At 34.3% G+C, this 12,379-nt stretch overlaps 1 protein-coding gene across 1 annotated transcript; it reads left to right on the top strand.

The window, feature by feature from the left end:
* Nucleotides 1-3,926: 3,926 nt before the first annotated feature.
* On the top strand, nt 3,927-8,061 carry LOC111409267 (B2 protein). The gene is made up of 6 exons (XM_023039283.1): nt 3,927-4,044; nt 5,194-5,771; nt 6,467-6,567; nt 7,037-7,120; nt 7,228-7,338; nt 7,653-8,061. Exons 2-6 carry the CDS (start codon nt 5,204-5,206, stop codon nt 7,725-7,727), a joined length of 939 nt encoding a protein of 312 aa, XP_022895051.1. The 5' UTR covers nt 3,927-4,044; nt 5,194-5,203; the 3' UTR covers nt 7,728-8,061.
* Nucleotides 8,062-12,379: the final 4,318 nt, after the last annotated feature.

The raw sequence follows: 12,379 nt of genomic DNA, 5'->3' as shown, positions 1-12,379 counted from the left end.
AAATTGTAATGGACAAATTAGTCTCTCTACATCCTCTTGACGAAAATTTTGGATGAAAACTATCAATGTATTTGGACTAATTAATAAAAGTTTGGGGATAAAAATATAATGAGAAAAAGTAGAAGAAAAAAGTGCAATAATAAGTAAAGGTTGGAAACCTTTATACAACTAAAATGTAATGAGAAAAAATTGAGGATATAGGTGTGATAATAAGTAGTGGTGAACCTTTGTACAATTATAATAGAACGTACCTATAAAAATATGTAGGGTTAACATAGCCACTCCATTTTTCCTTTTTATTTAATTTTGAGAACAATGTTATTATTGTCCTTCTTCCTCTTCTTCTTATTATTATTATTTTATTTTTTATCGTGTTCTTTTTTTCTTTCTAATTTCATCCTTTCGCTCAAATGAGATTTGAACTCAAGTCACTATTGTGGTAATGCTTTACTCCTACAATTTGAGTTTGATTTTGATCTTTTCAATTTATGGCTAAAATTGAAAGTCAAAAACTTGTTTGTAAAAACTAAAATAAAAATTATTGTATTGAACCCAAAATGACATTAAACATTCACAAGTTGGAGACTCCAAATGCACTTCTTCATAAATTAATTAATTTGGGTTAGCAATAAAATTTTTCCTCCTAGACAAGGGCAAGAGAACAAAAGTTTTGTTAGTTTAATTTTCAACCAATAATCATATTATTCATTAATTCCCATAATAATTGTTATAAGCAGCAATACAACTGCATATCCCTCCAATATATCATCTAGATTCCAACTATGGGCATTTGATTTATTGGTACCCATGGCCCTACCATGTGTATTATACCATAACTATATAAAAAATAACTTAAAAAGTAAATTAATCACAGAAAAGTAATTATAATTGATGTTATAAAAAAGATTATGGTCTTCAACTTAGATAACATTACAGCTAGACTATGTATTATTTATTTATATATGAGAACCATACCATTGGCACCACCAAACAATGAATAATGGATGTAGACAAGATAACTTACAAGGAATAGATTTGCCAGCTTAAATTGAATGGATTTGGACATATAATCATTGATTTCTATGAACGATAAAGTCACCATTCCATCACACTGCGACAGTTGATGAGTTGCTAATCCGTAGAAGTAGTTACACCCGCCGCTGTATATGAAGGCAGGCGTGAAATAAAGAAATCTAAGGCGATAGGCTAAAATAGAATTTGAACAACTAATAGTAAAGGATGTTGAAGCAGCTAAAGATGAGAGTCTAAAACTACATTATTACAGGAGCTAGGAGCAAAGTTGAAAATCTTGATTTGACTCTTCTCATATATTTTAGAACTATGTAGTATATTGTGAATAAGATTAACATTAGAATCTTGATCAAATGGGTCTTGAAGGACCACTTTAAATTGTTGTAGGGAGATTCTTTTACACGAAGATAAATTTATAGACATTCTTTACTCGAGTAAATTGAAGTAAGCAAAGACTCTATATAAGGATGTGAACATGTATTTTCTTAAAAAATACTTGTATGAATGTCAAGATACTTGTCGTGGGTGAGTCTAAGGCTTGTATATTGAGATTTAAAATTCCAAAATAAAAGTCACTTATTAAGATGTGTATCCCAATTATATACGTGTTGGTTAACATTTGCAAATTTAGCCAAAGTGGAATTTATTCTTAATATGCCGTATAAGATATTGATTCGTTTGAAAACACCAATCGTAAAATTTGACTGTTGGTATGAACTTTAAACAGATCACATGCATGTTTGAGTTTTCACGTTTTTTTCATCAATAATTTAGTGCTTTTATCACCTATAGTGCATTGATCTGCGGTAATTATTAAATGTTGAGTTACCTAACATGTTAAAGGACACAGTTGAGAGACGTTGACAAGCTAAGTGCTATGAGGAGTTTTGAAAGTTTGAAACTGCTATTTAGTGTGCATAATTATATTAAATATTGACGATTTTATAAAACTTTACAAATTCTTTTTGATAAACCTTGAACCTGTTGATATCGATATATGTGTTCAGCCTCAAATTATAGGCTAGTCGAGAGAATATTCATAACAACCTTCCAAAGGGAAAATTTAGCCCTTGTTTGAGCCACATTATTTTCATAAAAATGCATTTTTGAATAGTCTATTGATGAAAAATATATGGTTGAAATGATGTCAAATCACTGTTCAAGAACGTGGCTCAAACAGGGCTTTAATCTTAGCTCCTATTTTAAGAAAATGAAAATGGATGGAATAGTATTTTTTTGAAAAATGAGTAGTTGAAAAGGAAGGAAAAATTTTCGGTTGACGTTTGATATTATTTTATGAAAAATTGTATGGTTGAAAATAGGAGAGAGAAAAATAAAATGTAATGAAATTGAAATTAATGAGGGCAAAACGGGGACTTAGCAACTGCAACACTCGAGCAGAATTCTATCAGAGGATTGAAACTCGATATGCCCCAAAAATTTATATTCCTAGCCAAACGATAGGTCAATTGCACACATCCTGATGGTTTGGTCGTAAAAATATCTCTAGTATAATTGTTTGATTCAATTGGTGTCATAATATTTCAGACTAAGCAACACGCTCTGCAACTCAACATAATAAGATTGAAAAACTAATATCTTGGTAAAAATTGTTGGCTAAACACTGGGGAATAGTCGAAAATTTACGATCTTCATGCAAACTATTTGAAGAGGATATAAACAGGTGAACTTCATTCGTGATAAGTATACTTTCACTTAGTATCAACCATATAACTATACTCCCATCTCGTTTAGTTGAGTGACTACACTTTAATTTATTTTTAATCTAGTAACTTTGACCAATACCTTTTACTCAGACTAACATGAATCGTCGACATGAAAGTAAAAAAAAATGATTTTTTTCATTAAATTGTGCTTCTTCTATGTCTATGACTAATAGTTACACGTGATGAGCATCATTTATTAACTATCAATTCATCAACTTCAGCAATGAAATTTAACAAAGTTGTCTTAAGAAATCAAATCAAAGTGTGGTTACTTGAATAAAATAAAATTAAAGTTAAGTTATTCAATTGAAAACAAATTAAATAGTAGTTGGCCTATTGAATAAAATTGAATAACAGTTGTGTAATTAACACCAATTGAAAGCATAGTTGTCAATTATGGAATTTACCCAAATATAAACATCAATTTTAATAGTATATAAATACCTTTTAAATTAGAAACATAAAATGAGAATAATCCGATAGTTGAATAAAAATTTTGAAAACACTTTAAGAGCTTGTTTGTCTCCCATCTTAGGAGAAAATATAGAGTTTCGAATAGTAATTTTTGGAAAATGTGTAGTTATAATTTTAAAAAAATTATTGATTTGTGTATAGAATATTTTATTGTGTAAATGCATGGTAGAAAATGTTACCATAGTAAACAATTTATTTTTTTAAAGGATGACAAACAAAGCTTAAGGGCTTGTTTGGGAGCGATTTTTCTCCCAAAAAATTGATTTTTTGACCGTTATTTCACTATATCAGCCGTCATATTTGACTTCTTCATTTACACGTGGACTCCACTTTTTTCCTAATAGTTAAAAAATCAATTCTCAAAATCACTTTAAAACAGACCTTAAATTAAAGGTTAACTTTAAAAAATAATAGTGAAGGAGACCCAATTTACAAATTTCAAAGAATAAAAATTAAAAACACAAATTTCAATCATTGTTTATCCTCGAAAATAGATATTATGAAAAGTTATTTTTAAAAGAATATGTGATTGTATTAAAAATTATTTTATTAGAAAAATATATGACCAAAATAAGTTTTAAAAAATTTTGAAAAATGAGTAATTAGGTAATCTTTCTACCGACAGTACCATTCAATTCTGGTGGACCTGTCTTTTCCTGTGGAAAATAATTTGAAGCTGTAATGGCAGTATTGTGATTGAAGGCAAAACTCATGGCATTTCTACTCGAATCCTTCCTACAAATTGTGAAAAATCTCTATTTTCCTCTCCTGCATTGCATCTTCCATTGTTTTCGCAGCCTAAGCAATAAAGGTGAGTAGCTTTCAGCTTTGGATCCCGAAATCTAGGGTTCTTTAAAGAGCAAGTATTTTATGCTTGTATCCTAGATCAGGTCCTTGGTTTTCGTATCTTAACAATAAAACTAGCAATTTAAGTTTGTTTTTGCTAGTTGACCAAAAATTATTTGGTGCTATATACATTTATAAGTTGATCGATTAATCTGTTGTTAGTTGCGCTCATATTGTTTTGATTGTGCTTGCATTTCTCGATGCTTGATTAGAGTACTGCTTGTCAACTTTGAGTGAAGTACTGCTGTTGGTAAAGATTATTTGACTGTTCTTTTTTCAGTTTGCTTGATCTGAGGTTTATTTCTTTTTGATTCACGATTTTTGAAGAAAAAATGTGTAATTTTCCTTTCAAATAGTGGTTATACTCTCCGCAAAGTTGTTTCAGTGTACGTTGTTGGTTTAGAGCTATATTATGTAGTGAAATTTTAAATCTTTCAGAATTTCTTACATGTATGTATCAAAAATCAATATTTGGAAGATTTTTTCCGCAAATTAAACGTTGGATGATAAACCTTTGTGCTTAGAAGTTGGAGCGTCTGAGCATGTTTGCATATGCTTCTGTCTACAGAACAAAGGAAGATGCACTTTGGTGGGTTCTTCCCCCCCGCTCAAAATAAGCTAAAAGAATTGTCTTCTTTTGGCAGTAAAATTCGTTACTTCTGTAGCATTTCAGCTAAGCCAAACATGTTATTAGTATATTCTAATGTTCCAGGATGTAATGTTTTGCTTGTTCAATGCTCCTAGTTTGGAAAAGCTAATTCTGGTTTATGTTACTGGTTGCTTTTCGTTTGATTTGCATTTAAGCCAAAGGTTTTTTTTAGATAGAATTTGATTCTGCATGCCAAAACTCTTTGCCCCTGCGGGTTCACGCTAATGCTATTTGAAAGTATTCAAATGATTGCTGATTGCATTTAAGCCAAAGAATTTTTTAGATAGAATTTGATTCTGCATGCCAGAACTCTTTGCCCCTGCTGGTTCACGATAATGCTATTTGAATGTATTCAAATGATTGCTGATTGACCAACGAGTGTACACCTACTCGCTAGAATATTTTCACTTTCCCTGTGGGATGCAATATAACTGACAATTTTCTGTTATGGATACTTCCTTTTAGATTCTGCAACATGGAGAGTATCCATAGCTTTTGGCAGTTGGGAGATGACCTTCGAGGGCAATCAAGAGTCTCAGAGGATCACAAATGGTTAATGGCTGCTTCTAAATTGGCTGAGCAGACAAGGTCAAAGGGAGAGAGGAGGAACAACCTTGATTTCTCAAAAGGTCCTACTGAATTGAGGCCTAGAGATAATTTTGGATTTCAAGAAGATAACAAATTTGAAAGCTTTAATTTCAATATGTTAAATTTGGATGCCAAAATGTCCGAAAACATTGCTAAAAGCCCCATCAGAAATGGTATTTACAATATGAATGCTGTGTATCAAAATCCTAATGTCAATTTGGGAAATATAGCTGGAAGCAAATATAGCAATAACAACCTCAACAAGGAGCCTGTGAAGAGCAGCAGTAACAACAGTAATAACAAGGAGGAGAACACAAATGCGAGCAGTGCAGTGGACAAAAGGTTTAAGACTTTGCCTGCAGCAGAGACTCTTCCTAGGGACGAGGTTCTTGGTGGGTATATCTTTGTTTGCAACAATGACACAATGCAGGAAGATTTAAAGCGGCAACTATTTGGTAATTATACGATTCCCTTATCATGCTACTGTTGATCTTTGATTGAATGTGGATGTTTGTCATGAAAAAATGGGCCATACTTTTTTTAGAGCTTGTTAGGCTAAGCTTGTGAAATTTATTGTCAGCTAAAAATAAGTTTTAGAATAAATATTTTTTAATTCGTCTAAGTTGAAAAGGAGTTAGATACTTATTTTTGACAAGATCTACTTTTAAAGTAAATCTCACCTAAAAGTAAGTTACCAAAACATGATTCAAAACAAGAAGTTACAAGTAATTTTCAGTTTTCTCATCTTCCTAGGCTCAGCCGAACTTGCTTTTAGATCGGAAAGCATTTGCTTGTGAGGCATATTGTGTAGGGTTCAATAGGAGGCATGGTGTGGGAGTTGTGGGCTTTAACCATGCATCAAATCCTGAATTATTGATTATCTTTATTAAATATTAATTCCTTTTGCTGGATAAGCTGAATAAAATTAATGAATATTCTGATTTGAAGTTCTAATAATAACAATCCAAGCCAGGTTTTGAGGAACATTGGTGATATTTCACACGGTTCAAAATTTATTTTGCACTTTCGAATTAAAAGTGCATGGGAAAAGTCAAAATATTTGCACATGCTTGTCCACATTTCACAGCCTTTGTATTACTGGAGTCCTTGTAGTTATCAGCACTGCTTATATCTGTACATTCTATTGCAGGTTTACCACCAAGATATAGAGACTCAGTGAGGGCAATAACACCAGGCTTGCCCTTGTTCCTCTACAATTACACTAATCATCAGTTGCACGGTGTTTTTGAGGTTCATTGCTATTTCTGTTTTATATTTTATGCAACAATATCTGAGCGGTACCATGATGAGACTATATGCGAGCTTTTGCATCTACAATTCTTCAAGTTTAGATTTAAATGATCCTTCCTGGGTTGTTTCACTGGTAGACTGAAAAGTTTTGAATTTTACTTTCACTTGATTCAGTATAATTCGGACTTTCAAGAAATACAAATCCTAACTTTTAATTATGGATTTCCTGCTGTTCCAACTTTAGGAAAGGAAATCATTCCCAAATGTACCAGGATTTGAAATCTAGTATGGAATTTGTTAAGTTTCCTTGAGCAGAAAGTAGCTATAGCTTTCACAATATTTTGAGGGATAACACTTCCGACCAGTAAAACATGAAGTCATGATTTGAGTCATTGTGCACAACTAATGAATGCCCTTTTTGGCTTTTGATGAACTCTTTTTAAATGTTTATTGTATTTTCTTTGTACAGGCAGCGAGTTTTGGAGGTTCCAACATTGACCCTACTGCTTGGGAAGATAAAAAATGTAAAGGCGAGTCGAGGTTCCCTGCTCAGGTAATAAGCAGTCTTATGAACTATGATGATCAGTTCTTATATGCATGTGTGTTGGGTTGTATTTTCTTGCCTTGATTCTTGACCCAATGCATCTTCTTTTAATATAGGTAAAGATTCATGTAAGGAAACTCTGCAAACCTTTGGAGGAAGATGCTTTTAGGCCGGTTTTGCATCATTATGATGGTCCCAAGTTTCGTCTTGAGTTGTCTGTACCTGAGGTAAGATGATAAAGAGATGTTTGGATAAGCTTAAAGATAAATAGCAAGTTAATTTTAAGTAACTTTTTGTTTCCAAACACTTCAGTATAACTTATTTTCTTCATATTTTTAAGCCAAAAAAGTTTGTTATTTTGGATACAACTCTCACCTTACACTCAAAACAAGTAACTTCTTGCCGGTTTTGATTGACGGAAAAGATATTTGTTTATAACTTTTTAAACTGAGCAAACAATGAGCAGTCCAAATTGCAAAGTTCTGCAATTCCTTCGTTTAAGGATAGGAACTGATGGTTCCAAATTCTTACTTTACGACAGACCTTGGACTTGCTAGATCTTTGTGAACAAGCAGGCGTGTGGAGCCCTGCTGCTGATACTCACGGCATAGCATGAGGGAAAGTGTGTGTATTGTGTAGGTTTTGTTCGTAAGTGGGTGTGTGCTTATCGCGGATTTTCCATGGAGCGCAAGCTTGGGAGGCAAATCTTCAAGAGTAGGATTGGCTTGTGAGTTTAGTTGGGCCAAATAAGTGTAGACTATTGTGTGTTACGAAGATGCTGGTAGCTTTCACTATAATTGATGTTGTAATAGTGTAGACAAGTTTTTAAGAAAAGCCCAACTGTATTTCTATTTTGTGGAACGAAATTAAGTACATGTATTGCAAAACAATCAATTAAGTGAAAGATGATGCTATGTTACTTTTGCTAATATGATTGGAGCATTTTCATACTGTGTGCACTTTTACGAGTAAGGTTTTTATATTGGTTCGTTTTAAACGATTTTATTTTTAGGTGCCTCGCTGTATACAGAATGTTATAGCATCCTACCCTTTGTGTGAGCCCAATTTTGAAGGAAAGAATGCATTTTGAGTGGGTTAATGAAGAATGTGTTTAAAAATAAAGGAAGCCAAGCTCCATTTTGGGGACACGGGCTTTGCTCGAGTTGGCTCGTGAGCTTGCGAGCTTTTTTTAAAAAAAATAAAATAATAATAATAATTTTGAGGCTACCTTGGCAGCAAAATTACTGCCATTTAAGGCAGCGAACTGCTGCCTTTAAAGGTAGCGAACTGCTGCCTTAAAAGGCAGTAGCTTAGGAAAAAAAGGGGAAAAAACGAGTTTGTCCAGCTCGACTCGAAAAAAGTTCGAGCGAAAGCTCGGGCCGAGCCTTTTTTTTGGTCGAGCTTTTGCCCACAAAAAAGTTTGGCCATTTTAATAGGGCCGAGTCCGAACTGAAACTTTAGGCTCGCGAGCCGGCTCGTTTACATCCCTAGGCATACCTGGGTAGTAAAAAGAATTGGCGTACAAACCATAATAGCTAAGAGGTCAAAGTTAATGATTCATAATGAATTAAAACATATAGATACAAAGTGAACATAACTTTGTATACGTGCATTTTAATCCGACTTACAACACAGTGTGGTACAAGATCTGTAAAAATCTTCTTGTTCCTAGCCATCAAAATGTAGTAAATGGAAGTAGCAAGTGCAATTTTCTTAACTTTGCTTTGTCAAGTCGTTCCCCGTGCTACCTTTCTCATCCATTTCATTGCACTCGACAAGGTGGACATTGTACGTGTGATGACCAACCACCTTTGAATCTTTCACCAAATAGAACTATTGAATGGACAGGAGAAAAATAGATGTTGTACTGTCTCCTCCATTAATCCACAAAGTATACATCTACAGTCTAAATCCAAGTACTGAATTTTATCCTTGGTAAGCAATTTGGTCTGAACAACCAACCAAAGAATGAAGGCATGCTTAGGAGTAATGGACGCCTACCAAACAGTCGCTGCCTATACAACCTTTGCACCCTTCGGCCTGAGGAAATCATAGGCAGTCGAGATGCAAAAATTCCCAATCTCCGTCTAGCAACGCAGTCTGTCCATATCGGCCTGGAGCATGCCTTCAGCACCCAAGATACTATCCCTAATTTCTAGCACCTTTTTAAGTACGATAGAGTCATCTTTATTCACCTTGCGTTCCCAAATGTCTATCACTTAAAGGAAAAAATGATCGACCTATTTAATCCAAAGGGAATCCTTTTTGCTATGCATATTCCAAAGAGTTTTGGAGAGAAGTGCAAAATTCTAGCTTTTAATGTCTCTAAAACCAAGCCTACCTTTATGCTTAGGAAGGCAAATGTTTCTCCAAGCCACCAATGGTTTTTTTGATGCTCATAGGAAATTCCGGCATAAGCTAATAAGTTTAAAGGTAACCGCGGCCGGAATGGGAGAAATTGATGACAAAAAACATTCCACTCCTTGAAGAACTGCTCTTATAAGCTCCACTCTTCTCGCATAAGCTATAGAGGTAGAAGACCAACTTCTAATATGAGATGAGATTTTGTTGATGAAGGATTCATAGGAACTTACTTTCAATTTTCCCGCTGCAAGTGGAATCCCCAAGTATCGGAATGACATGGAACCCTTGGGAATGTTAGTAAGAGCAAGAATATCCTCCAACTCTTGTCTATGCACACCGCGGTATATACGCAAGACTTGTTAATGTTTATATTAAGTCCTGACATATCACTGAAGCTAGTTAAGCAATTCATCAAAATTTCAACCAACATGACATCCCCTCTAGCAAAGAGCATTAAATCATCCGCAAATGCCAAGTGAGTAATCTTTAACAGTGCACATTTAGGATGAAAATTGAAATCACTATTCAAGGTAGCTCCCTTCACCATTCTAGAAAAATATTGAAGACACAACACAAATAAGAACGAAGAAAGAACACAAATAAGAACGAAGAAAGAGAATCACCTTGGCAAAGGCCTTTTCTTCCCTTAATGAAACTATGGAGGCTTAATAGAGTATGTAGGAGTAGTAATACACTCCATCACCCAATCAATGAATGTAGTAGGGAATCGCAACCCCTCAAGCACCTCTTTAAGAAAATCCCAATTTATCGAATCGTAAGTTTTCTTCAAATCAATTTTGAGAAGGCACCTAGGAGATTCCCTTTTTCGATTATATTGCCTTAAGAGCTCTTGGGCCAAGTGAATATTTTACACCATGCTTCTACCCTCCACAAATGCGTCTTGAGCTTGATCAACAATTGAACCAAATATAGGCCTCAAACGAGAAGATAGAATTTTAGTGACCATTTTATAAAACACATTGCAACAAGCAATCGGTTTGTACTCTTCCACGGTATGCGAATGATAAGTCTTTGAACTAATGTAATAACCGTGTGGTTGATTTGCTTGAGGAGAGACCTCGAAGTAAAGAATTCTCCAATTGCCTCCATGAACTCTTGACCGACAATATCCTAAGTCTTCTTAAAAAATATGAAGTGTACCCATTTGGTCCCGGTTACTTATCATCCTCGATACTAAATAAGACATCTTTGATTTCATGTCTCGTGACTTCTCGATCAAGTAACATGGCATTTTCCTCCGATAATACGGGACCATTATTCATAATTTCAGCATTGAAGGGTTGTTCAAAGCTGTCTTTTCTCAACAATTCACTGTAGAAATGGATGAATTCCTCCGCTACTTTTTGAGAAGTAGAATAAGTGCCATCCCTTTTAATAATAGTCGTAATATATTTTCTCTTCATGTTTCTCTTAGCCATAGAATGAAAAAACTTTGTACATTTGTCGCTCTCCCTCAAGTGGACACATTTTGCTTGTTGATAGTAGAAGCTCCTTTCCGCTTCACAAAGATTCATAGCTTCTTTCCTCAACCTTGCCACATCATTTCGTAATTGACGATTAGTGGGATCATTTTGTAAGTCAACTTGCATCAATTCCAATCTCCTCGAAGCAACTTTGGTCCTTGATGAAATATGTGAGAAATGTTTGCTATCGAGCTTCTTAAGCAAACCTTTAAGATTTTGCATCTTCTTACAAAGTGAGAATTGCTTTGTTCTCCATACATCTTGATTCCAACCATTACATACACTTCATAAAAATCATCATGGTTTATCCAAATGTTGAAGAGCCGAAATGGAATATTTTTCCTTTCAACTTCCCCAAAAATAGAAACAATGCAAGACGAGTGATCGGATAGGCAACCCGAGGGTAGGAAATTAGCAAAGCTATTAAAACCTTCTTGCATCCAAGCTTCATTCACCATGGCCCTATCTAGCTTACTCCAAGTTGAGCCGTTAGTCCAAGTGAAAAAGCGTCCAGTAGATCTCACATCGAAGAGTCCAACACTTAGACAACAATATTCAAATCCTTCACCTCATAGAGAGTAACATCCGCTCTACTAATTTTTTCATCAAACTTAAGCACATTATTAAAATCTCCCAAGAGCAACCAAGGTGAAAAGCAATTCAAACCATGCTCCATAATGCTATTCCAAAGAGGCGAGCAACTCACAATAGTGTGATAAGCATAAACAAAGCTAACAAGAAAGGTAAGTGAAGTTACCTTACTTAATGGAGCAATAAATGACTGCGGCGAAATCTCCAATACTTCAACTTCAACTTTCATGGAATTCCAAACGACCATAATCTGGCCATTTTGGTGAGTATGGAAATTGTTAATTTGTGAATATCCACCAAATTTATTCTGCATAATCCTGCTTAACTTCACCTCATCCAACTTTGTTTTCAAAATATCCACAATATCAATATCATGTTGTTTCAAGAAGCTTCGAACCCCATTTTGTTTTAGGGGGAGTTCAATCCCCTAATGATCCAAGTAGCAATCTTCATGTTGTTACAAAAAATAAATTTTTAAAAGAGTGGGGCTCAAACAATAGTATAGTTAGGAAAAACCTGACCTGTTTTTTTGGTTGAAAGTTGACTCTGGCCAAGCAGCACGGCTCTAATTGTTGTTGCCAAGTGTAAGACTAGGCCATACTAAAACGTTTATTCCAAGTTAAAAAGTATGTTTTAAAATGAAATTTTTAATTTTTTTATCGATAGAAACACAAGGTAGATTCTTTATTTCACACAATAAACTGAAATTTCTATCAGAAAAAGAGAATAATGTTATTCTTAGTGGCTTGTTACGATAGTTGTCTTGCGTGACATATACATGACATGTCATGTGTATGTTACGCAGGATGATTGTTGAACGACTATTCTA

The sequence above is a fragment of the Olea europaea genome, chromosome 14 (assembly GCF_002742605.1).
Source record: "Olea europaea var. sylvestris chromosome 14, O_europaea_v1, whole genome shotgun sequence".
In the NCBI taxonomy this organism is placed as follows: Eukaryota; Viridiplantae; Streptophyta; class Magnoliopsida; order Lamiales; family Oleaceae; genus Olea; species Olea europaea.
Note: the sequence above shows the minus strand (reverse complement) of the source record. Positions and strands in the feature narration are given on the sequence as shown.